Source organism: Bos grunniens, chromosome 4, assembly GCF_055505025.1.
Source record: "Bos grunniens cultivar Pamir isolate PY7600 chromosome 4, Bosgru_T2T1.0, whole genome shotgun sequence".
Lineage (NCBI taxonomy): Eukaryota > Metazoa > Chordata > Mammalia > Artiodactyla > Bovidae > Bos > Bos grunniens.
This window is the reverse complement of record NC_141168.1, coordinates 6,202,493-6,228,760: the sequence shown is the minus strand read 5'-3', so window position 1 is coordinate 6,228,760 and position 26,268 is coordinate 6,202,493. Positions and strand designations below refer to the sequence as shown.

At 53.9% G+C, this 26,268-nt stretch overlaps 2 protein-coding genes across 7 annotated transcripts in view; both read right to left on the bottom strand.

Annotated features, from left to right (window-relative positions):
- The window catches only part of WDR86 (WD repeat domain 86), a 44,054-nt gene extending 42,572 nt beyond the window's left edge, over positions 1-1,482 (bottom strand). For 5 of the 6 annotated variants that reach the window (XR_015161920.1, XM_086394858.1, XM_086394857.1 and 2 more), the window contains exons 1-2: positions 735-1,473; positions 277-563 (exon numbers count right to left, since the gene is read on the bottom strand). Coding sequence is in view for 5 of the 6 variants with exons in the window: in XM_086394858.1 (XP_086250984.1) it covers positions 277-439 (163 nt within the window). In the remaining variant the exon portion in view is untranslated. Of the gene's footprint in view, positions 1-276; positions 564-734 lie in introns of all 6 variants that reach the window. The other variant, XM_086394855.1, reaches the window with a different exon arrangement.
- Positions 1,483-19,030: 17,548 nt separating this feature from the next.
- Positions 19,031-23,811, bottom strand: CRYGN (crystallin gamma N). Its single transcript, XM_086398146.1, has 3 exons — positions 22,844-23,811; positions 21,017-21,162; positions 19,031-19,271 (listed from the first exon to the last, which is right to left on the bottom strand). Exons 1-3 carry the CDS (start codon positions 23,006-23,008, stop codon positions 19,139-19,141), a joined length of 444 nt encoding a protein of 147 aa, XP_086254272.1. The 5' UTR covers positions 23,009-23,811; the 3' UTR covers positions 19,031-19,138.
- Positions 23,812-26,268: the final 2,457 nt, after the last annotated feature.

Below are 26,268 nucleotides of genomic sequence, written 5' to 3'. Positions count from 1 at the left end.
TTCTTTCAGTTTGTCACCACTGCGGTGACGGAAGTGGTTTCACCCAGGTGTTGACCAGACACTGCGCCCTCGCCGCCGCGCCCCTCGCCTCGCTGGCTGGGATCGCGGCCTCTCTGCACGCCCACCCTCACCCCGCCCCGGGGGGCTTTTCCACGAGGGTCCAAGGTGGGTGCGCGCTGGACTTGGGGGAAGGGGTCTGCGGACAGGTCAGAGGCTGGCGAGCGGCGGACAGGAGGGCAGGGCGAGCGGTCGGAGGACGCGGCCGGAAGGGTCTACCTTGCAGGAGGGCGCAGCACGTGCCGTCCGCCGTGCTCCAGAGCCGGGCCGTGCCGTCCTCACTGCCCGTCAGCAGGCGCTGTCCGTCGGGGCTCAGGCTGAGCCAGTTGATGCCCCCGCGGTGGTCGGCGCAGACCCTCAGGGCAGACCCTCCGCCCCCCATCCCGCGGGTGGGGAGGGCCCTCGGAGGAGTCTGTGCGCCGCTAGGGAGGGGCCCCTCGGTGTCTTCGCGGCGGTTCCCTGCGGCTGCGTCCCGAGGCCATCGCGGGGCCTTCGGCTCCGGGCTCCTGCGGAGGCACCGGGCGCGGGTGAGGCGGGGGACCCTCGCTACCGTGCGCCCACCCGGCCTCCCGGCCCGCTGACTCGCCGGGGGCTGCGTCCCAGAGCGCGAAGCAGCCGCAGTTCCACCGGCGCGGAAAGCCTCCCGCCCCGCGCCCCCCGGGGGAGACCGCACCCACCTGCTCACGGTTGTCTCGGGGCGCGCTGGAGAGCGCGGGGCGCTGGGGACCGGTGAACCTGGGGAGTGAAGCGCCCCGCGCGCCCACCTCGGCCAGAGCCGCGCGCTCCGGGCGGCCGAGTGGCGAACAATACAGTCCAGCCAGGCTCCTCCTCAGAGACCACCCCTCAACCTGTCCCCTCCCACTTCTCGGGCCTGCCCTCCCGCAGCACCCACCCCGACCGCCGCTCCCGATCTCTCAGGACCGACCTTAGCCCGCGGTCCCCGCGCCTGCTCCCGGGGACGCTGCGGACCGCTCCGCGTGCGATCGTCCGGGCTGCCCGGCCCGCGCCTCAGGGCTCCAGCCCTCGCCACCCTTGCCTGGACCAAAGGCCGGGACAACGAGGAGGAGAAGAGGGTGGACTGCAGGGTCGGGGTTGGGGAGAGGCGCACGCGGGGAGCTCACTCAGGCCCGCGAAAAGTTGGTTCCCTCCAGGCTCCTCGAGGACCCTAAGGACCCTGCAGAGGCACTCTTGGGGGACCTGGGGCCGTCCTCCTTGGAGAGCGCCCTTAGTTCGCCTTAACTGGGGGATCGCGTGCAAATTCCGAATTCTAAGGAAGTCCCGCAAGGGGACGGGGAGTGCCCAGCGCCCCCAGGATCGATCGGCAGCCTCTGACGGTCCCCCGAGGTCTCGGCCGGGATCCCAAGTCCCCGCGGCAACCCCGGCCGGCCGCAGCCCCCTGCAGCGTCGGTCTGCCAGTTCCCCTTTGGCAGTTCCGGCGCCGGCTCCGCGGGGGGCGGGGAGGGTCACCCCCCACACACACACACTCGGATCCTCCAGGTCCTAGAGGCAGCAGGATTTCCCGAATTCTCCGGGTCCCTTTAAAGAATCTAGCCCGGAAAATTTCAGATCGGATTTGTGTTTGTGTGATTTGAGGGACGCGGGGCGGGGAGTGAGGTGGCTTTGGAAACCCAACCCTCATCACGACCTCCAGACCTTCTCCCAATGATTCACCGTGTCCAGACTCCGAAAGAAAACCCCAGAATGGGATCCCATGGAGCACTGGGCCATTTATTCTCCACTGGTCAAAACCAGAGGAAACCCATTCTTTCTTTCCCCAAATTTCTGAATCACCGTGCAGCTAGGCTTAAGGAGAGGGAATTTACTTCCTAAGAGATGGGTCTGGGAGGGGGCTTTGGAATGAGATTTGAAGTTGTTGGAAAAGACTGGTGGGGTGGGTTGAAAGGAGGAGAAAGGAGGCTGCTGGGCACCATCAGGAGAGAGGAAGGTGGAAAGGGCAGGGATGTTCCCAAGGTGGACTCTTCAGAAAGGAGATGCCCACTGGGAGGAAGGAAGGACTCTGGGGGTCCCCACTGTACAGAGAGATGGGGTAGACGGTGGCCGGTGACACAGGTTCAGAGATGCTTCTACCGGCTGCTCACGAGTGCACTTTGGGACCCATGTCCTTACAGGGGCCATTACAACATGCAGATGTGAAGACTAAAGGTATCTGGCTGTACAGGTATGGCCTACTGGTTGGGCTGGGGACAGAGTGCGGGAGTCACGGGCATGCCTGGGAGCTGCAGCCTTTGGGGAAGATGAGGTGAAGAATGAGGAGACAGAGACTTCCCTGGAGGTCCAGTGGTTGAGACTCCACACTCCCAATGCCGGGCGCCCCGGTACTGGAAGGACAGATGCTGAAGCTGAAGCTCCAGTACTCTGGCCACCCAATGCAAAGAGCTGACTCATTGGAAAAGACACTGATGCTGGGAAAGATTGAGGGCGAGAGGGAGGAGACAACAGGACGAGATGGTTGGATGGCTTCACCGACTCGATGGACATGAGTTTGAGCAAGCTCCGGGAGATGGAGATGGTGGACAGGAGAGCCTGGCCTGCTATAATTCATGAGGTTGCAAAGAGTCAGACACGACATAGCGACTGAACAACAGTAACAGAGAACTAGATCCCACATGCCTCAACAAAGATCCTGAGGGCTGCAATCAGACCAGGCACAGCCAAACAAAAATAAATAGAGTGAGAAGACAAAGGAAAAGAGTCAGGGGAGACCCAAACGGTCTGCAGAGGCATCTGTTATCTTGGACACCCAAGGAGGGGGTGTTCAAGAAGTGGGGAGGTCCAAGGCAGGGTGAGATGACCATGGCCACACCCTCAAGGAACCTGTCGACTAGGGTTTGAGAAAAGTTCAACTCTCAGGGGGCCACCTATTAGTGAGCAAGGTGGGAGGCGTAGTCTCAGAGCCCGCTCAGAAGGGCTGCTGATGTCGACGCAACGTCCGCGGGCCCAGGTCCAGTACTGCTCGCCTCACCATCTTCTGTCCAAGCTGGGACTTGCCCTTCTCCTTTATTCCCCTTCCCCCAATGTTGGTTTGGCACAAAGCGGTCCCCCCATCCCCCCACCGGTGCAGGGTGAGTAAGCCCGTCTACTTCCTTATGGGGGTGGGGAGAACATGTGTGTGAGATGAGGTGGGGTGTCTGGGTGTGTGCGTGTGCAATAAAGATGCTGTCCTGAGTTGGCTTCTCTTCCCAGGTCAAGCATTACAGACTCTGCTTTGGTGAACTTTGCCCAAATCTAATAAGTGTGCAAGAAGGTGGCAAAGTCGGAAAACAATGCCTTCAGTTCAGTTCAGTCGCTCAGTCGTGTCCAACTCCTTTCGACCCCACGGACTGCAGCACGCCAGGCTTCCCTGTCCATCACCAACTCCCGGAGCTTACTCAAACTCATGTCCATTGAGTCAGTGATGCCATCCAACTATCTCATCCTCTGTCGTTCCCTTCTCCTCCTGCCTTCAATCTTTCCCAGCATCAGGGTCTTTTCCAATGAGTCAGTTCTTCGCATCAGGTGGCCAAAGTATTGCAGACTTCAGTATTAATCCTTCCAGTGAATATTCAAGGGTTGATTTCCTTTAGGATGGACTAGTTTGATCTCCTTGCAGTCCAAGGGACTCTCAAGAGTCTTCTCCAGCACTACAGTTCTAAAGTATCAATTCTTTGGCGCTCAGCCTTTATAGTCCAACTCTCACAAACATACATGACTACTGGAAAAACCAATGCCTAATTCCCCTGAAACATCATGTCCTTAACTGTCTTCCAGAGACCCCTCCAAGGGCGCAGAGCCCTCACGGAAGAAACAGGAAGATTTCCTGAAGATTGGCAGGGGACTCCTGGCACTAAGCGCAATGGGGGAGGCCACTCTATGGAGGGGCGCCCAGATACATGCCACACAAAGAGCCACAATCCCACCTGCGAGAAAGAATGACTTCAGGGGCCTCTGCGGGCAGCAAGAAAGGCAGATGGGCGCTGGGTTTGGATACAGGGTGGTGAAAAAGTGTAAGTGGAGAGCGGTGACAGTTGTGTAGCAATGTGAAGGTACTTTGAACGATTTAAAGTAGCTACAGTGGTAACTTTTACTGCAGGTATTTTACCACACACAAACACAAAACATACTGTGTCATTGAAAAAAAAAAGAGGGTTTTGTGAAGCCGTAGTATTATTACTATTATAATTAATGTTAGCCAGAGAATTAAAATTATTTGAAGAATAAAACATGGCCACAAACCCTTGCATTGCGTGCTCAGTTGTATCTGACTCTTTACAACCTTATGCATTGTAGTCCGCTGGGCTCCTCTGTCCATGGGATTTTCCAGGCAAGAATGCTGGAGTGGGTTGCCCTTTCCTCCTTCAGGCAATGTTCCCGGATCAGGGATCAAACCCACGTCTCCCTGGCAGGCAGACACTCTGTCTCTGAGTCACCTGGGAAGCCCATACACCGTTAAAACACCGTATATACATGTGTCCTAGGCTGGGAGTGTTGCCAGGGTCCAGAGAAAGATGGGACCAGCAAGAGACATCAGAGAGTCCCTGGTCTCTGAGCAAGGGTGCTGAGCTGGGCCACCGGACTCCACTCCCACCCCCATCACTCCCAGGGCGCCATGCATCCAATCTGTTCCAAGGGGTCACTGTCCCTTCCAGAAAGGGTCAAGGTTTTAAAAGAAGCAGGCTTAAAAGACCGAATCCCCCTCTCACGCCAAGAAAATTTCCTTTGTACAAGGCCACTCTTGGCCACGGCTTCTAACTGCTGGCCCGAAAAGTCAGGAGTCAGGCCTTCTGGGTAAGAGAGCTGCCACTCAGAGACGGGCCCTGAGGGAGGTTCAGAGACCCGACAAACCCACGGCTTTCCAAGCTCACCCCACATCCGGTACTGGGACGCTTGGTTCTTTCCTGGGTGTCTCACCAGGGCTGTGTTAGCAAAGACATGGCTATGCTGAAGTTTTAAAGCCAGCTGGAAGATATCCCAGCCCTCCAAATTTCACTTTATCTCCCCCACAGACTATTCCTGGCAGCTTCAGAGAAATATCAGAGGCTAACAAGACAAAGGGAAGAGGGTTTTTAAAGAGTTTTCAGAATTCTCTAGTTTTGACTTCAAGTCTGGCCCACACAGAGAAACAGGGATGGGGTTTAGTCTCCCGCCTGCTACCTGGAACAACCAGAAGCAGTGCGTGCATCGTGTTTGACTCTTCGTGGCCCCGTGAACTATAGCCCGCCAGGCTCCTGTGACCATGGGATTTCCCAGGCAAGAATACTGGGGTGGATTACCATTTTCTCCTCTAAGGGATCTTCCTGACCCAGGGATTGAACCCAACTCTCCTGAGTCTCCTTTATCTCCTGCATTGGCAGGAGGATTCTTTACCACTGCGTCACCTGGGAAGCTCAAAACAACCCAAAACCAAACATCAAATATGTGAAACAACAGTTTGCAAGACACTGGGCACCTGGCAGTAAAGGATAATAATTCCTGAGAGACAGGGACAAATGAGGGGAGTTCTGCGAGAGGACCACTTACTGCTCTGAGAGAATTTCCAGACCTCAGAACAGGAAGGGGGAGCTTGGATTGAGCCCAGTGGACTCCCTGAGTTTCAGAAGCAGCTGAGCGTCCAGGATGAATGAACTGCTTAGAGCTGACTGGATAGAGTCCCAGAGAGCAGAGACCCCTGGATATCTACGAAAGGCCCCTCTTCCATTTGCAGCTGGAGACAGATCCACTCAGGCATGGGAGGAAACTCTGAGGTGGGAAAGGGGTGTACCCAACCCCCACCGCACAGGGCTGAGTGGTGCAGCAAGGACATGAAAATAGTTATTGCAACTGGGTTGCAATAACTTTCAAGAGGTGATGCAGAAGCACGGCATCCCAACTGAATGTCTAGAGATGAAAACAATGTCTGAAATTAAACAGCAGCAGCACTGGATGGAGTTAACAACAGAGTAGGCATTTCAGAATAAACTATTAGCAAACTTGAAGATACAGCCGTGGAAACTATCCAAAACAAAAAGCAGAGAAAAAGAATTCAAAAAATGGAAAAATCATCAATCTGTAGGACAACTTCAGGCAGCCTTATATATTGCTCCCTGGGTCAGGAAGATCCCCTGGAGAAAGAAATGGCAACCTACTCCAGCATTCTTGCCTGGAGAATCCCATGGACAGTGGAGCTTGGTGGGCTACAGTCCATGGGTCACAGTCAAACATGACTTAAGGACTGAACAAGAAGGAGTCCTTGAAGACGAGGGAAGAAGGGAAGAGAGAAAATATTTGAAGAAATAATGGCTGCACGTTTCCAAATTTGATGAGAATTATAAATCCAAAGATCCAAGAACTCACCAAATTCCATACATAAGAAACACAAAAGACACAAGCTCCACCAAGAAGAAAATGTCATCTGAATAGCCTGTGTCTATAGTGACTGCAGCCATGAAATTAAAAGACGCTTACTCCTGGGAAGGAAAGTTATGACCAACCTAGATAGCATATTCAAAAGCAGAGACATTACTTTGCCAACAAAGGTCCGTCTAGTCAAGGCTATGGTTTTTCCTGTGGTCATGTATGGATGTGAGAGTTGGACTGTGAAGAAGGCTGAGCGTGGAAGAATTGATGGTTTTGAACTGTGGTGTTGGAGAAGACTCTTGAGAGTCCCTTGGACTGCAAGGAGATCCAACCAGTCCATTCTGAAGGAGATCAGCCCTGGGATTTCTTTGGAAGGAATGATGTTAAAGCTGAAACTACAGTACTTTGGCCACTTCATGTGAAGAGTTGAGTCATTGGAAAAGACTCTGATGCTGGGAGGGATTGGGGGCAAGAGGAGAAGGGGATGACAGAGGATGAGATGGCTGGATGGCATCACTGACTCAATGGGCGTGAGTCTCAGTGAACTCCGGGAGTTGGTGATAGACAGGGAGGCCTGGCGTCCTGCGATTCATGGGGTCACAAAGAGTCGGACACGACTGAGCGACTGATCTGATCTCATCTGATCTGCTTTTAAAAATGGGATTTGTAGTTAAAACCTTTCCTCAAAGAAAACTAGAGGTCCAGATGGCTTCACTGGGAAATTGTACCAAATATTTAAGGAAGAAAAGACCAATTCTCTACAAATGCTTCTAGAAAATTGAAGAGGAAGGGGTACTTCTCAGTTCATCCTGTGAGGCTAGTATTACTCTGATATTGAAATCAAAGACATTATAAGAAAATAAAATTACATACCAGTAGTCATCATGAGCATAGATGCAAAAGTTCTAAAATAAACTTTAGCAATATATAAAAAACCATACAACATTAAGACCAAGTGAGATTTACTCCAGTAATTCAAAGTTGATTTAACATTCAGTCTTGAGAGTCCTTTGGATAGCAGGGAGATCAAACCAGTCAATCCCAAAGGAAATCAGTCGTGAATATTCACTGGAGGGCCTGATGCTGAAGTTCCAATACTTTGGCCACCTGATGAGAAGAACTGATTCATTGGAAAAGACCCTGATGCTGGGAAAGATTGAAGGCGGGAGGAGAAGGGGACGACAGAGGATGAGATGATTGTATACAAGTAGGGTCAATTCATTTTCAACAGGGTTGAAATTCAATTTTAATTTTTGAGAGAAATTCAATTCAATGAAAGAGCAAAGCTTTTGAAAAATGGTGCTAGGAGAACTAGAGGCGTGCCTGGTAAGTCACTTCAGTCGTGCCCAGCTCTTCGTGACCCTATGGACTGTAGCCCACCAGGCTGCTCTGATCATGGGGGTAGGCAAGGATACTGGAGTGGGTTGCCATGTCCTCCTCCAGGGGATCTTCCCAACCCAGGGATCAAACCCATATCTCTTATGTCTCCTGCCATGGCAGGTGGGTTCTTTACCACTAGCGCCACCCGGGAAGCCCAGGACAACTAGATAGCCACACGCAAAACAATGAATGTGGACTTCCTATCTCACACTATATACAAAAATTAATTCAAAATGCATCAAAGACCTAAAACACAAGAGCTAAAACTATAAAATTCTTAGAAGAAAACATTGGTGTACACTTTCATGACCTTGGATTTGGGAATAATTTCTTAGACATGACATTGAAAATGTAAGCAAACAATTTTTTTAAATTGGACTTCATCAAAATTTAGAACTTCTGTGCTTCAAAATATGCGATCAAGAAAGTGAGAAATCAGTCCACAGAATGGGAGAAAATATTTGCAAATCATATCTCTGATAAGGGTTTCGTATTCAGAATATACTTTAAAAAAAAATCGTACAACTAAACAATAAAAATACAAATAACCCAACTTAAAAACGAGGAAAGGATTTAAACAACATTTCTCCAAAGAAGAGTACCAATAAACACATGAAAAGATGTTCAACATCACGAGTCATTAGAGAAATCAAAATTAAAGCCACAGTGAGATGCCACTACACACATATTTGAATGGTTAAAACGAACAAGCCTATTCACACCAGGAATTCTTGTTGGCCAGAACATGAACTTGCATGCACAGGCACCCTTTGTTCTATTGCCCTTCACCTCGCTTTGAAGATACTGCTTTTCACAAACTTAAAGTCTCAGGGCAACCCTGTGTCAGGCAAGTCTATCGGCCCCATTTTCCCAACAGCAGCTGTTCACTGTGTGTGTTACATTTTGGTAATTCTTAAAATATTTCCTTTTTTTTTCATTGTTATCATACACTAAGTCCCCTACCTACAAATGAGTTCCATTCTGAGAGCACGTTTGTGAGTTCAGTTTGTTCCTCAATTCAGCAAAGTGAGCCTAGGTACCCAACTAACACATTCAGCTATATGGTGCTGACGATAAGAGGTCTATAATACTTTTCACACAAATAACACTTAAAAAAAAACACAAACACACAAAAGAAGAAAAACGTTTTTAATCTTGGTGTTCAGTACCTTGAAGAGTACAGTAGTCCAGGACAACAGATGGCATATGGGGGCTGGCACTTTGTGAACAGGCAGGAAGAGTTAGACTGGAGAAGGAGGGGAGGTGGGAGAGGGTAGAGCTGAAGGGTCGTCAGCGACGGGAGACGGAGGGCGGGCTGCAGTGTCACGCCTGACAGTCGACACCACGGGTTCTTGCTGGATCCAAAGCTATCTACCCTCTTGAAACAAAGATCCACTGATGTCTGGGTAGCAGCTCTTATCTTCCGATCATCGACACAGTAGCATTGGACTGCTTTCTGCACGGCTGCGGCAACTCTCATGTAGTTCTGCACCTCAAAACCCAACAGCGCCTCCTCAAAGAAAGAAAACCTCCCTGCCATCTCCTGCGTCGTGAATCTCTTGCCTCTCTTCGTCCTTTCCCTTGACCTCCAATTCCGTCAGGTCTCCGTTCATAAGCTCCACATTCACATCTTCGAAAATTCACAACTTGAAGGTTCGTGGTAGGGGACATTGTATTTATTACGCTGATTTTTGACAAGTGACCTTCGATGTTACTAGTAGGTAGGTCTTGCTGAAGGCTCAGATGGTCGTTAGCACTTTTCAGCAATAAAGTATTTTTAAGCATTTTAAAATGAAGGTGTGTACTTTTTAAAAGGAGCTTCCCACGTAGCTCAGTCGGTAAAGAATCTGCCTGGGTCCGGAAGATCCCCTGGAGAAGGAAATGGCAACCCACTCCAGTATTCTTGCCTGGAGAATTCCATGGACCGAGGAGCCTGGCGGGCTACAGTCCATGGTGTCGCAAGAGTCAGACACAACTTAGTACTAATCCACCACTGCTTTTTAAAAACATAATGCTGTTGCACACAGGACACTATGTATAAACATAACTTTTACGCGCAGTGGGAGACCCCCACATTTGTGTGACTTGTATTGATATATTCACTTTATTGCTGTGCTCTGGAGCTGAACCCGTATCTCAGAGGCATGCCTGCACATCTGATAAGAATATAAAACAGTACAATCACTTTGGGAAACAGTTTGGCAGTTTCCTAGAGAGTAAAACATACACCTACCACATGACTCATCCATTCTGCTTTACCCAGGAGGACGAAAGCATCCATCCATATGAAGATTTACACGTGAATTTTCATAGCAGCTTTATTTGCAGTTTTCACAAACTGGAAACACCCGAATTGTCCACTCGAGAGTTTAGCTGAGCAAATGCTGCCTCAGCATCCACTCTGTTGCCGGGGGAGCAAGGGGTGGGGGGCAGTGGGCCTGCAGGGACCTTCCTGTTGTTCTAAGGGGTCCATCTCTCCTTCCTTCAGGGCCCTGGTCTGATCCTTTCTACCTTCTCTGGCCCCAGCACAGGGTCCTCCCATTATGCAACGATTAAACATCTCGAAATTCTTGAAGTGGAATTACTAGGCTTCCACTTGCTGTTAAGCGAGGAAGGGGGGTGGGGTGGGGGGGCAGTGAGGGTCTCTTTCCCTACGTTCCAGATTTCAGCCTCAGGGAGGAATATCTGACACACACCCCTTCCTCGGCATCCTCATTTTCCCGGTGCAGGTGGCAGCCATCTCTGGTTTCAGGCCAACTCTGGCAACTCCTTGCAAGTATTAATAGTTACCTGAAACTAACCCATCACTCACACTCTTCGCAAGCATCTTGTCTGCAACAGATTATGAAGAGATAAAGCCAGGCCTCTGTATTCACCGCCCAATAGGAAAGTGACCATTGCCAAGAAGGGTAGAAGCTTTCTTACAGATTTTACACGCACCCACACCCACACCCATAGCATGAAGCAAAAATTCCTATGTTTTGGAATTTTTATATGATTTCACTATAATCAAATGGCAATCACGAGGCAGGTACAATTATACTTTCCTGGTGGCTCAGATGGTAAAGAATCTGCAGGCAATGCCGGTGACCCTGCTTGGATCATTGGGTTGAGAAGATCCCCTGGAGAAGGGCATGGCAACCCACTCCAGTATTCTTGCCTGGAGAACCTCATGGATGGAGGAGCCTGGCGGGCTACAGTCCATGGGGTGGCAAAGAGTCAGACACAACTGAGAGACTAACACTTTTTCACTTCAATAACTTTTAGCTTCCGTAACAACAACTCAAGGTAAGTATTATCTTCCTGGTTTTACTGATGAGGAAACTGGGGCCTCAAGCAGTTAAGCAAAGTGGCTCAGCTAGTGAGTGGAGATCTGAGATTCCAGCTCTGTTCACACCAAGTCTAAGGACGTGTCCATGAAATGACAGGGAGTCAGTGGCTTGAAAGGAGTAAGCCCACCTCTGTGCCAATGCACAGGAGGCTCACAGGTCAACCTTCCTGTCCAGTCCCGCAGAATTTCCCCAGAGAGATCTTGGGCAGACATCTGGCAAGAGTGCCTTTCCCTGAATATTCAGAAGAGGGTCTGTGGATGCCGCTGGCCCAGCACTTCTCTGGGGATGAGATAAGCAAGCCGACAGCCACCCTCGGGGCAGAGACCTCAGAGCCTCTGCACGCAGGCCCCTCTTCTCTTCTGCCTCATCTGCCACAGCAAGGCACCCTGGTTAGAGAGCATGCGTGCCTGTGTACGCGTGTGTCTGTGTGTGACTTGGAGGGACAATGGGGGAGCCTGGTTTAGCAACATCTGTTTTCACTCATTCCAGAAGATTTCTAGCTGCCCGCAAAACCATGTATTTGCTTGTTCTCTGTGTGGATTCTGAAGCCAAGGGTAATTCATACTGGAGTTGCTAATCCTACAAATGGTATTTACATGAATTTCAGGTCCTTTCAGGTGGAGGCCAGGTCCAGTGGACCGCTAATTCCACACCTGCCTTTATTTTCCTGGGAGCAGAAAGGAGGGGTCGACTAGGAGGGGGAGGTCAGCATTCTTCGGCTGCTGCAAAAGAAACTGAGTTTGGTGGGTTTAAGCAAGAAAGGGGGATTTACTGGAAAGATAGCAAGTGAAAGAGAGATGAACACCCAGGTTAAAGAAGGTCAAGCACTCGGGAAAAGCCGGCTTCTTGGCAGCCAGGACTTGAGGAATGCGTGTCTGGATGAGGCTGTGAGTACCCTTGGCTCCGGCCTCCTCCTCTCCCAGGTTGACCTGGCACCAGAAATCATTCCCAAGAGACAGTCCCATCCCCACCTTGAGTTTCACTTGGTTGGGAGCAGTACCCTGTGACCACCGCCTCATTGGACCCACAGCAACTGTCGTGAATCCAAGCTGCTCACTGCCCTTGACCCATGGCTGCCCAGGGCTCACACACAAACACCGTTGTCCCAGGGGTCACTGAGGAGAAAGGCCCCAGGGACCACCCCGTGAGTACCACCTGAGCACTGCCCCACTCCCAACGGGGGGACAATCCAACTGACACCCCACCCACCCCCACCAGTGTAACATGCCCTGAAGTGGTGTGATAGGGTGGCTGGTCTCTGAGTCCAAGAGCTTGACTCATGTTCACTTCCCATCAACATACTGTCTTAACCTATGAACTAAGTGATAAATCAGACACCAAAATCCTACACTTACGAAGAGAAGAATATTTTTAAGGTATGCTTATCTTAGTCGAAGAATTGATGCTTTTGAACTGTGATGTTTGAGAAGACTCTTGAGAGTCCTTTGGCCTGCAAGGAGATCCAACCAGTCCATCCTAAAGGAAATCAGTCCTGAATATTCACTGGAAGGACTGATGCTGAAACTGAAATTCCAATCCTTTGGCCACCTGATGTGAAGAACAGACTCCTTGGAAAAGACCCTGATGCTGGGAAAGATTGAGGGCAGGAGGAGAAGGGGACGACAGAGGATGAGAAGGTTGGATGGTATCACCAACTCAATGGACAAGAGTTTGAGCAAGCTCCGGGAGTTGGTGATGGACAGGGAGGCCTGGTGTTCTGGAGTTCTTAGGGTCGAAAAGAGTCAGACATGAATGAGCGACTGAACAAGTATGGCCAGGCCCTGCTTCAGTGCCCCAGATTCTCTCAGAATTTGCTAAAAGTTCCTATGGAAACAAGTGATGTTAAATCTTCTCCCCCATGGAAAGCTTACTTTGGCGTGATGCCACTGGCCTAACCCTGTGGGATGTGATTAGCAAAAAATCCAAAGAAACTTGCTCTTTTCTTTGTGGAGGGGGGGATCTGTTGAGAAGGCAGCCTGTGATGTTCAGTACGGGTCTTGAGGACCCAGGGGGAATAAATTCCTCTCTGGCCCGAGTCCCAGGCATCACTGAGGTCCTCCCGGGAAACGGGTTTATCTTTCCGACTCAGCATCACGGGACGGATTTCCCAGCTCGCTCGGGCCCACTCAGGAGCTGCTCTCCAGCCGAGAGGCAGGACTCTGCTGCACAGAACACTGTGGACGCTCACCTTACCCTGGCCTCACCTCTGTCCGTCTACCTTTTCCAAAAGCCCAAAGATGCCTTCACATTCCTTTCCCATCTCATTTTTTTTTTTTTTTTTAGTAAGATGGCCGCTCTCCCAGGCACTGGTAGCCTGGAGGCTGGCCGCCTGGCCAGGAACAGGGTTCTCATCGCTGACCACTCAGCCAGCTCCCCGCAACCCAACCAAGGGGCTGTTCTCAGCGTCCAGCAAAGCCTTCTCCAAACCCACAGGCCCGTCCAGGGCAGCCACTGCCCGGCCCCCCTTGGTAAGTCCAGGGCGAGGCTCCACAACCGTCTGCTGTCCTCTTCGGATGTTTTCAATCACTGATTCCAAAGAGTAGGGCTTTTAGCCGAGGTCAGCAGGGAGGCCAGGAGCCTGTTTACAAAAAGCTCATTTTACAGGTCTGGGCTTCGCAGGCCTCAGTGCACTCACTCCCTCTGGTCATCGGGCTCCCCAGATGGCTGTGGCTGGGCAGGGAAGGGGCTCGGGCAGTGCGGGTTCAGCCCAGGTCCTCGCCCCGGCCGTCCCCTTCCGCATTTCCAGTTCCATCAGCAGCCGCAGACCGGCACTGGAGGTGTCGGGGGGGGGGTGGGGGAACTGGGGACTGAGTGAGAGACTCCCCAGGCGCCAGGAGGGGTGGGCAGGTGGAACCATGGCGTCCTCCGGAATGCCGGAGGCTCTTCTACATGCGGATTACCTCCCGACGGCCCCCAGCCCCCCAGGAACGAGAAAGATCATGTGTCTTCACTGGGGTAACATGTTAAGGACAGAAGACTCACCCCTCTGAACCGTTTTCCAGTGCCCTGGGCATTAAATACCTTGAAGTTTTTCGGGAGCAACCATCACCACCACCACCATCCAGAACCTTCTCATCTTCCCAAATGGAAACTGAGGAACTACTTTTTTCTTTTTAGCTAAACTCTCTCATTCAACAGGTTTTTGTTTTTTTTTTTAATTGAAAATCTCTGTGCTTTTTCGAGGGGAACACAGATTTGCAGGGCCCTGGAGGTAGAGACCGGAGAAGGCAATGGCACCCCACTCCATACTCTTGCCTGCAAAATCCCAGGGATGGAGGAGCCTGGTGGGCTGCAGTCCATGGGGTCTTGAAGAGTCCGACATGACTCAGCGAGTTCACTTTCACTTTTCACTTTCATGCATTGGAGAAGGAAATGGCAACCCACTCCAGTGTTCTTGCCTGGAGAATCCCAGGGACAGGGAAGCCTGGTGGACTGCCATCTATGGGGTCTCACAGAGTCGGACCCGACTTCAGTGACTTAGCAGTAGCAGTAGGAAGTAGAAACGGAGAAGGCAATGGCACCCCACTCCAGTGCTCTTGCCTGGAAAATCCCATGGATGGAGGAGCCTAGTGGGCTACGGTCCATGGGGTCGCTAAAAGTCGGACACGACTGAGCGATTTAGCAGCAGCAGCAGCAGGAGAAAGAGACGGGAGGAAGTCTCAGGGAACATGGCGGAGGGGGTGGTCTCCAGGAGCGCAGAGGATCCTGGGACTCACCGGGATCGGAGCGGGGGCACCAGCAGGCAGGGTGGGGATGGGCGGGGGGCAGCAGCAGGGATGGGGAGGGGACGGTGGGGAGAGAGTGAGAGCATCGTTGCTGATTTCAGAGGGGATGTTTTCCAGGGGTGAGACAGGCCTGATACACAGCACATGAGGTTCCTGGTGGTCAGGGGGCTTGGGAGGGTCAGAGAGCTGAGGACTGGGGATGGCTGGGTGAGAGCCTGGCTCTCCAAGCCACAGAGCGGAGACACAAGTATGTGAAGCATGTGTGACTCTTTTCAGAAGGCGCTGGCCCTCGGTCCACCAGCCCCCTGGCCTGACTTCAGACAAATTACAGTTCTGCCCACAAGCATTTTGCTGGGAATCCTGTTTTTCTTCCTGAGATTGAGAAGCAGATTGGCGGGCACATTTGGCAGCAGAGGACTGGGGGAACGGGAGGTCACCCAGGAGCACAGGCCTATCACTGAGGCCCGAAATCACCAGTTAATGAGGTGCTGGGGAGCAGGACGAGTTCAGAGAAACCTCTGGAACTCCGGAAGGACTGCGAGGCCTGGCCCCTCTCCAGGGTCCCCGGACTCGACAGAGCTCCTTGACCATGGGTGAGTCTCCCTTAATTCCCTAGGAAGGGATTATTCCCACTGTACAGCTGGAGAAACTGAGGCACGGGGCAGTGACTTGTCCAGGACACAGCCTAGCAAGGGACCGAGAGATCAGGGTGGAGACCCCAAGCTGGCCCTTGCTCTGCCAGGGTCCTGGGTGACCTTGAGTGTGTCCCTTACAACTAATAACCAGTATTCATATGGCACCTTCTCAGAGTTAGTTGTTTGGCTTTTACAGCTGTGTAAACAGCTTAGCAAGGGACCGAGAGAAGATCAGGGTGGAGACCCCAAGCTGGCCCTTAACCCTTGCTCTGCCAGGGTTCTGGGTGACCTTGAGTGTGTCCCTTACAACTAATAACCAGTATTCATACGGCACCTTCTCAGAGTTAGTTGTTTGGCTTTTACAGCTGTGTAAACAGCTGGAACAGGGCTTCCCAGTTGGTTCGGTGGTAAAGAATCTGCCTGCCAATGCAAGGAGATGCAGGAGACGGGGATCCCACCCTTGGGTCGGGAAGATCCCCTGGAGGAGCAAATGGCAACCCACTCCAGTATTCTTGCCTGTGAAATCCCATGGACAGAGGGGACTGGTGGGCTACAGTCCATGGGGTTGCAGAGTAGGACACGACTGAGTGACTCAGCACAATGCAACCATACAGAACAACAGACATGAGAGCTCCTATCATAGAGCAGGAGACTGAGGTCCAGAGAGGCTATTTGGTTCGTGTTACGGGCTGCCACGTGTCTCTCTGAAATTCATATGGGAACCTCAGATGTGCGTATGTGCTAAGTAGCTTCTGTTGTGTCTAACTCTGCAACCCCATGGACTGTAGACTGCCAGGCTCCTCTGTGGCTGGGATTCTCCAGAACAGAATACTGGAGTGGGTTGCCAGGCCCTCCTCCAGGGGATCTTCCCCACCTGGGGATCAAAGCCGAGTCTCTTAGGTGTCCTGCACTGGCAGGTGGGCTCTTTACCACTAGCACCACGGGGGAAGCCCTAGAACCTCAGAATGTGACTGCATTTGGAGATACAGCGTCTTTAAAGAGGTGATTATGTGAAAATGAGGTTGTTAGGTTGGACTCTAATCCGATATGACTGGTGTCCTTCTAAGAAGAGATTTGGACACAGGCAACACAGAGAAAAGGCCAGGTGAGGACACAGGGAGAAGATGGCCACCAGCAAGCCGGAGGAGCCTGCACCTCGATCCTGGACTTCTGGCCTCCGGAGCTATGAGAGAGCAGTTTCCATTATCCTAGCCCCGAATCTACTGATTTTGCTCCCAGTTCGCACCAGGCCCCGCTTCTTCCTGAACCCTTTCCTCACGGGTCACTGGGAGTTTGAATGAGGTGACGCAGGGACTATGGTTCTGCGTGTGTGATTGCTGCTGGGTGGACTACTGTTACCTTAACTGTTGTGAAATACACCCACATATGCAAATATGTGGCAGTCTAGTGGAGTGATGAGGAGCGAAGGTATCAGCCAGGCCCAGTCTGAACCCTGACTGCTTGTGACCTTGGGCAAGTTGCCTAACCTGTGTGTGTCTAGCTCTCCTTTGCAGTGGCGATAATAAGCTTATCACAATAACGGTGTTATTGTACATAAGCTTCCCTGGTGGCTCAGACAGTAAAATCGTCTGCTTGCAATGATGGAGACCCGGGTTCAAACCCTGGGTCAGGAAGATCCCCTGGAGAAGGAAACAGCAACCCATTCCAGTACTCTTACCTGGAAAATTCCATGGATGGAGGAACCTCGTATGCTACAGTCCATGGGGGTCACAAAGTGTCGGACACGACTGAGCGAGTTCGCTTTCGTACGCAAGTAAAATGACACAGATTCCACTCTTAGAGAGCCCGGCATCAAGTCAGTGCATAAGATAAAAACTTCAATGGAAGCATCATCAACATCAACATTGGGGAAAGGGGTGTGAGGTCCTGCAGGCTGGGGGCCAGCTGGGCTGCTGACCCCTCCTCTCCCAGGCCTGATGTGGAGCTCTGAGGGTCAGACAGTTGCAGGAAAGACCAGTTGAGCAGGCACAGGGGCCTGGCTTCAGGCAGGGCCTCCCACACCTGAAGACAAACATGGCTGAGCTCAACCAGAGAGACGGCCTCCCTGAGCAAAGCAGCAGAGAACAAGAGCATGGCTTTCGGCAAACCCTCTTCTCGACTCACAGGCGGCGAGGCATTGTGGGCTCAGGGTCTTACACTGGTTTGCGGTGAGTTTCATGGTTGTTTCTTCAAGTCCTTAGTTTAGATGGAGACAGCTCAGGACTCTGGCGGTCGGCCACGGGCAGGAGGCGCGTTACCTGGGTCACTCCCGGGTCCAGCAGCTTACTTGTCGTCTCACTGAGTGGGAGGGTACGGGGGTAGGCTGGACACTGAAGTGCGGGCGGGGAGGGGTCAGGAGCTTCTTTTTTTACGGTTGATTGATTGATTTTTGACTGTGCTGGGCCTCTGTCGCTGCACACGGGCTTTCTCTGGTTGCGGTGTATGGGCTTCTCATTGCGGTGGCTTCTCTTGCTGTGGAGCTTAGGCTTCAGTCGTTTCGGCACAGGGGCTCAGCAGCTTTGGCTCCCAGGCTTTAACACACAGGCTCAATAGCTGTGGCGCTTAGCGGAGCTTTGTTGCTCCAAGGCGTGTGGGATCTTCCCCGATCCAGGACGGAACCCGTGTCTCCTGCATTGGCAGGCAGATTCTTTACCACTAAGGCAGCAGGGAAGCCACGGTGGTCTCTTATTCCTGGAAACCCCACTCCCTCCCAGGCCAGGTTCCTCCTTCTCTGTCCCCTGGCAGGGATGTGTGTGTGTGTGTGAACGCCCCTCCCATCAAGCCCAGCCCACCAAGGTGGGCCCACTGCCCTGGAGAGGGCCCACAGTACAGAGAAACTCTGTGAATTCTCCTTGGGGTGAGGAGAGTGGCGGTCCTGGGTTGAGCAGCACTGTGAGAGTCGGGGCTTTCCCCCGCCCTGGCCTTTCAGCCCTGAAGGCGCCTCCTGTCTCCTCCCCTTCCCCTCCTCAGAGCCCACCTGATCAGGCAACAATCCCTGCTTCTTCCAAGCCCTTCAATTTCTCTCTCCTTACAGGCTGTAAGGGGTGATCTGCCCCTGCGGTCAAGCCCATCCTTTTAGAAGGTTCTCCCCTATGAGATGCCAACTCAGGGGCCCTGGGTCAGGCTTTGGTGGTAGAGTGGACCAGACCATGCCGCCTGGCATGGTCCCCTCCCCCACCCCATCACCCTCCATTCTTGCCCCTCCCCCATCACTTCCCTCCCCTCGGTCCCCCTCCCCCACCCCATCACACCCTCCCCCATAACGACCCCCCTCCCCTTCTCCCCTAGCTGGCCCGGGAAGGCATTTCAGGTAGAGGAGACACCTCGTCCCGTCCTAGGTCCAAGGTGGTGCCTCCCCTTGTGCGTCATTGGCTTTTCACATGTGAACCGACAGGGTTGGACTCCACGACCTGCAGGTCCCCTCCACCCTGATGTTCTCCCAGCGGGTGCCTCACGGCGTCCCCCTCCACCCTTCCTGGTCGGTCCTTCCAGGGCCTGGGGCGCCCCGCCCCGCCACCTCCCCCGACACTGTCCCTTGGTCACAAAGGGCAGAGAAGTCACTCAGCGCTTGGCTTTTAGGACGTTTATTCCCCATGGTCCCGGGGTGGGCAGAGGGGACTCTCCTCCAGGGGTGCGGCTCCTGGTCGCGGCCAGACCTCGGTGGGCGGGTGGGCGGTTAGAAGTTGGCCACCCGGCGGAGGGATTGGACGCGGGCGCTGGGGGCCTCCCAGTCGGAGAAGCTGCGGAAGTCGCCCCTCTCCACCAGATACATGCGGCCTCGGTAGTTGGGCTCCTCGTAGAGAACCCACCTGGGTGGAGGGCGGCGGCGGGGGGGGCGGGTCAGGGGCCGGGGCTGACCAGATCCTGGCCTGGCAGCCCCACGACCCCCACCCCCAACCCACAGCCACCACCCCGCGCCCCTCCCACCCAGACTACACATCCTGGGGCGTCATCAGGCAGCTTGTCTTGGCCATGGGCTTGCTGCTGCTAAGTCGCTTCAGTTGTGTCCGACTCTGTGGGACCCCATAGATGGCAGCCCACCAGGCTTCCCCGTCCCTGGGATTCTCCAGGCAAGAACACTGGAGTGGGTTGCCATTTCCTTCTCCAATGCATGAAAGTGAAAAGTGAAAGTGAAGTCGCTCAGTCGTGTCTGACTCTCAGCGACTCCATGGACTGCAGCCTACCAGCCTCCTCCATCCATGGATTTTGCAGGCAAGAGTACTGGAGTGGGGTGCCATTGCCTTCCCCGGGCCACAGGCTTACATATCTCTTCAAATTGAAGTCACAGGAGGCAAAGGATGAAGGCTCCATGGGGAGTGAGCAGAGCCCAGGTCCAGAGGTGGCATCCACCACGGGCAGCCTCCAGTGACCCCTCACCCGTCTGAGCCTCATCTCCTCTTAGGCGAACTGGGGCCTGAAGTCCCTGTAGTCAAATCTTAGCTCCTTCCTCCATGCCTTCTTTTCTAAACAAGCCCCTGGGACCCCTGAGAGTGAGTGGAGGTTGGGCCTCAGGGCTCAGGATATCTTCTACCCAAAGGTACGGCTCTGGCCTCACAAGACACAATTTAGCCAGCAAATGGTTGTTTTGGAATTCTCCCCCAGATTCCCAGGTGCCATCAGCTTGGGGCAAACCTGGAATTTCTGAAAGACCTTTGGGTCAGGGCCCAGGGTCCAGGGCCCAGCAGCCAACATCAGCCATGCCAGGAAAGGTGGGAAGCGTCTTCCTTCAGTTCCTGGCATGACCACCTCTGGCACCCTGACCCCGTGCCTTAAAGGATCCCATAGACGCTGTGACAAGAGCTGGGCTCCTGGCACCCATGTTTTGGGGCTCTTCTGGGGGCTGGAGCTGAGGTCTGGGGAGACTCCCAGCTCCAGAGCAGGGACAGTCTAACTTGGAGCCAAAGGCCTGGCTGTCATCCCAGCAGGGCCACTCACTGCAGGGTAGGGATAACTTTCTGGGCCTCAGCTTGCTCATCTGTAAAATGGGGACACACTGTCCACCCAGCCAGGTAGATGGGGAGGAGATGGCCAGCTTGGGTGCGAGCAGGGGCTGTGAAACTTGGCCCGATGGATGTGCACAGTGGGTGCAGAGACTTCCTCGGCTGGTGGAAGGAACAGGGCGTGCAGGGAAAACCCACTCAGCCACGTGGTCCATCAGAAGTGAGCCACCGTGAGGTACCTCTCCCAGGGAGGCCCGCCTAGGAGGGCTGGGCGCTTGGTAGGAGAGAGGTCCAGTGCAGGGTCAGTGAGGGGTGGGCAAGTGGGCAGGGCCACCCTGCCCAGAGCAGGCTTCCCCTGGCTCAAGCAAACCATAGCCCAGCCCAATCCTAGAGAATGACTGTCTGCAAAGGGCCCCCTGCCCTTTGCAGGGGGGGTGGGCGGGGGCCCTCTGGAGCCCCGTGTCCCCTCACCCTGGCCTTTCTGGGCCAGGGAGGCGGCTGGGGGAGGGAGGGAAAGGGTCTCAGGGCAGGGGACAGCCTGCCCCTCTGCTGGGGGTCCAACCCACCCTGGCAGGCAGGGACCCATGGGCAGAAGCCAGGTGGGTTCTACTCACGCTCCGTCCCCGTACGCCTTGATGGCGTTGACACAGTTCTTGGTCCAGCCCCGACTCTGAAGGAAGGGACAGTCTTCCTTGAACTCCAGGCACTGGCCCGTGAAGTTGCAGCCCTCGAAGATTTCTAAGCGGAAGTGTTCCCCGTGCTGCTGGCCCCCACCGAGAGCGAGGAAGGGAAGAAAGTGAAGGGAATGCCCACAGAAGCACGTGTGGGTGGGAGCGGAAACTCACCCAGGGCCCTGGGGTACCCAAGAGCTCCTGGGCTGAAGAGCTAGTGAGTTCCACGCCCCTCCCCAGCCAAACACCCGCCCCTCAGCCCAGAACTTGCAGATAAGATTTGTTTGGATGAAAGGCATCTATTTCTTTAAAAAGATTCAGGGTCTCAAATCAGTCTACTCTCCTCTTTCTTTAACTAAAGAACCCAGGATCCAGAGAGGGCCAGCCCGCCTGGAACAGCGGCCACCCTCTGACTGGCCTGGTGCACTGGGCTTCCTCCTGCCCAGACACACCACGGCATTCCTGTGCCCATCACCGCCCACCCCCAGCCCCATGCCGGCAACCCCGCCCCGGGCTGCAGGCCATGGGCAGCTTTTAAAGGATAATATTTTACAAACTGTAACAGAACCTTTTATTAAAACATGAAGCCAAAAATCTAAAACAAATAAGAGATTTCATTTGCTGAAATCCCTGCTGGCTCACTGGGCCGAGGACATACCCTCTTAAGAGTCCCCTGTATTTCCAAAAGCCCGAGGCGGGCCAGCTCCCCTTGGGCTCTGGCGCCGGCGGGGGCTGGGTCTACGCCAGAGCTGGCCCCAAAGACAGCTCTTTATGAGAACAGCATTCAAAAGATACCCGGGATAGTTTTCATACAAATAGCATTATGCAAGACCCAGGGCCAGCCACGGCAATTCCTTTTTTCCAAATGTCGGTGACCTGATAGGAAGCCTAAGAAAGCATTCTTACAATCTGAGAGGCTGAAGCCCAGCTGGGTTTGCAGTGTGGAAAAGAGAGAGGTTGAGGGGTTTCTACTCAGAAGGCCCCTCCCCTGGGGTCCTCACACGCTCGTCCAGGGAGGTGCTCCTGCAGACACAAGGCCTGAGATGCCCCATGAGCTGCTCGCCTGGCTCCTCAGAACCAGTTGTGTCCCCGCCCTAGCATCCAGAGCTCACAACAGGCCGGTTAAGACTTGAACTTGGGCGACTCCCAAGGAATGGGAATGCCCAGTCCTCAAACCCCACGCTAGGGACAACCAGACACACACAGTCCTTCGCCGAGGAGGAGGGACACCCCTCGTCGTCCACCCTGTGAAATGGCAGCTGTCTGCTGGGTCCTGTCCCCTGCTTCCCGCTGCCTGGCCAAGGATACCCAAGCTTCTTCCATCGGCCACTCCATCGAAGGCTCCCGAAAAGCGTTACAAGGTGATCTGCCTGGTGGACACACCAGGCCCACAAGAGCCTTACTTTAGCTGAATGCTTCCCCCATCTGGTTGCAAATCCAAACTTCTGATGTTTCCAATAGCGTTTTAAGTGGAAAATTCAGCAAGATTTTGGCATCGGAAATTGAAACTGATGCACTGCTGAAAACCCGGTCATGAAAACTCCCAGGGGCTCTCCGATTTCGTCCCCACGCATGGGAGTGGCTAGGTCTGTGTAGGGACATCTCGCCGTCTTAAAGACCCCATGGTTTCACCCGTTCCTAAAGCTGGGAGGGTCACCCCCCTCCCAATACCTGTTACACGTCTTGAGCAGGCTCACGGAGCCCTGGATCACTCCAGCAGGAAGCCCCGCAGCCCCACGCCGGCCAGGTGAAGGACCCCAGCCCACTTACCATCCTCACGGGCCGACAGGAGCCCATGTGGTCATTGTGGCCGTTCCAGCGGTAGAAGTCGGGGTAGTCGCCGTGCTCCAGGATGAACTGCTGGCCCCGGAAGTCGGGGTGGTCGAAGCAGACCCAGGCCCCACTCTCCACGCGGACCGAGTTCACCCTGTTCATGAAGCCTCGATCCTGGAAGTTGTCACAGTCCCCGAAGACCTCCAGCTTCCTGCCCGTGAAGTGCTTGCCCTCGTAGAGTGTGATCTAGAAGAGCCAGGTGAGAGGGCACAGGGTTGGGTGCACCTCTCCTTTCAGTTCTGGGAATGGACACATGGGGCCCAACACCCCCACTGAATCCTGAGTCCCCAGGCCCAGACCTGCTGCATACACTAGGTGCTCAACCCTGTCTCTTGATCAGGTGAAAGAACGCATGGATGGCAGGTTGAGATCAGCCGCAGTGCCCGACCATCCCCACCCCGGGGGCCCACGGTTCAGCAGACAAATCTCAGAAGATCCGAGGAGACAGCCACTTCCCCTTTGTCCAGGGGCCCCTGTGAAAACAGGCTCTTTTCAAACTGCCACTGCAGTTTTTAAACTCGATTTTTGTTCATCGTTAAAACACAACATCCAAAGAAATGCTTCCAAAAGAACACACTTCACTCAGGACTCGCCATATAAACAAATACTGTTTTCAGAAAGTCAGGTTTCTGGGATCCGTCTGCTTCACCGGACAGACTGAATCCAACAGAGCCACGTCAGGGCCCGGCGCGGGATTAACGGCTCAAAAGCAGGTTTTTTCAATGTAGCCGCGTCCCTTTGTGCCCTGGGCCACTCCTCCGGGTGACATGCATGTGTTAGATCTGGAGCTTTTCTAGCCCGGCGGTCAGTTCAGACACCGTGCTCCATGGTGATGTAGCACTGAAGGGTGTCCTCACACTGAACACTGTGAACCAGATGGTAACCAGACCTATTGTAGTGATCATCTGGTAAGGGATAAAAATATCCAGTCACTACATTATACACCGGAAACTAAGCCAATCTTGTCAGTCAACTGTACTTCAATAAAAACAAAACAAAAACAAACATGAACCATATCAACCTCAAACTCACTTTCTGCAGAGGAACCTAACATTCCGACCATTCAATAACTCTTCAGGGGCTGCCCTGGTGACTCAGGTGGTAAAGAGTCTGCCTTTGAAATGCAGAAGACCTGGGTTTGATCCCTGGGTTGGGAAGATCCCCTGAAGAAAGGAATGGCTATCCACTCCAATATTCTTGCCTGGAGAATCCCATGGACAGAGGAGCCGGGTGGGCTGCAGTCCATGGGGTCACAAAGAGCTGGGCACGACTGAGCGACTAATACTTTGGGCTCCTAGAAGGGGCCTGGCAAAGTAATGCTACCTGGACCCAGTGACTGTGGTCAGCCTGTATGTGTGCTGTTACTGATGGTACAACTGCCTCCCTGGGCCCCTCGGAGTTAAGTGAGGCCAGAGGCTTTGGCCAGAGGGATGTGCGTGGACTCGCAAGCTCTGAAAACTTCTCCTTTCTCCTCTTTGCTTCTGCCGCTGTCAGGGTGTCACTCTGCAGCACAGAGGGTGTGTGGACCTTGGTGGAGGGAGCTCTTGGGGCTGTTTGTTACTGAGGCATAACCTAGCCCGTGCAGACAGATGCAGTAATACTCTCACTCACTAACCTTGAATGTAACCCCTGGGGTCCAAAAGACAGGGAGCTAGAGAAGAGGGGAGAGGTCCAAATTTACCCTCCTTCCTGCACAAGTGTGTTTGAGGGCTCTCCCCACCCCCAGATATTCAAGGACAACTGGTCACCCACAGAATTCAGAGGCCCCCTCAGATCTGAACAGTTGTGCAGAGAACTAGTCCCGAGTGTCCCTGGGCGGATTCTGAGGAAGGAGCAGTCACATTAGAACAGCCTCAGGGAAAGAAGTGGGGCCCAGGGCCTGCGAGGCAAGGCAGGGGTCCCCCACCGCAACCCAGGCACCCCTCACAGCTCACCACTCGGCCTGCTCCTGGCTGGGGGTGGGGGTTGGAGCCCCAGAGCCAGCGCTTGCTGGAGGGGCTGGAGGGAGTGTTGGGGGTACTTCCTAACCCTCACATCACAGAGGTGCTCAGCCAGGGCCAGGCTACCCCCGGGTTGTCAGAGGCAAAGGGCACCAAGCAGCAATTTGCCACTCTCCGCCCCCAGCCACCAGCCCGAGCACCAAGAGCCACGGAAGCGGGTTCTGGGCCCGCCGCAGGCACTCACCTTCCCCGAGCGCTGCGCCATGGTGCACCTGCGCCGCCTGGAGTGCCGGCCCGCGGGCCGCGGGGCCCCAGATATAGCGGGCGGCGCCCTGCTGGCTCAGCGCCGCCCCGACAAAAGATTTGCTGGGCCTGCTGGTTAGTGCTGTCGGGCGTGCTAAGCCCGCGAGGGGCCGCCGGCCGGAGGGACTCGCCCCGCCCCCGTCTGGGGGTCTCCCCGGTGCTCACGGGGGTCACCGTGCCCAGCTCGGCTGGGCTCGGCCCCCGAAGCCGACTCTCTCTCGGGCTCAGCCTGCCTGCTGGCCCTGCTGAGTCAGGACCACACGCCCCGCCGCTGCCCCGCCCCTACTCTGGGGCAGGGGTCTCCAGGCTCCCCTCCTCCTCACCGAGCCCTGAGCCTTGCCAGACAGCCGGTCACTGCCCTCCCCCACCCGGACCCGGGCTCACCCTGTTACTGAGTCGTTCTCTGGGTGAAGGATGGACCCCAGGCTCCAGGGGGCAGAGACGACAGCCCGTGCCCGCCACCTGCCCTCTTCTCTTGGCCAACCCAAATTGGTGTACCCCACCCACAGTGAAGCCAGACAAACCCAGGGTTGGAGTTAGCACAGAGAAAGGTTTCTTGCAAAGGAGAACCAGGCGACTCATGCTCAAAAGGCTGCAACTCCCTGGTGGGTTTCAGGTGTTTTTAAAGCAAGGTGAGGAGGAGAGTCACAGGGTGTGCGCTGATCAGCTCCGGGACAAATCTCTGATTGGTTGACAGTGAGGTAATGGGGCAGTGTCGCAGGGGTTAACATGATCAATCCTCAGGCTCCAGTAGGTCTGGGGGCTACAGTGCTCACGGTCATCAAGTAGTTAACTTCTTTGACTTGATGGGGATTTTAGCATCTGTAAAACAACTCAGGAAAGGTGCACAGACACTGTTACCCAGGTGCTTCAGGGAGGAACTAAAGATTCTGTGACTGCCATATGGCTGATGTACTGTTCAAATTCTTACCAGTTCTCCTGGCCCAACTACTATCTATTTTTATCACTACATGTTCACATCCTTCCAATCACTAATTCTTTTGTTGTTGTTGTTAATTACTTTGTAGTTGTTCAGTCACTAAGTCGTATCTGACTCTTTGAGACCCCATGAACTGCAGCATGCCAGGATTCCTTGTCCTTAACTATCTCCTGGAGTTT

Coding starts and splice junctions, on each gene's coding strand:
- CRYGN (XM_086398146.1), bottom strand. CDS start 23,008: ATGAACAGGGTGAACTCGGTCCGCGTGGAGAGTGGGGCCTGGGTCTGC. Junction 21,163..22,843: donor CCTGTCGGCCCGTGAGGATG/GTAAGTGGGCTG, acceptor GGGGGCCAGCAG/CACGGGGAACACTTCCGCTT. Junction 19,272..21,016: donor AAGGCGTACGGGGACGGAGC/GTGAGTAGAACC, acceptor CCCTCCACCCAG/GTGGGTTCTCTACGAGGAGC.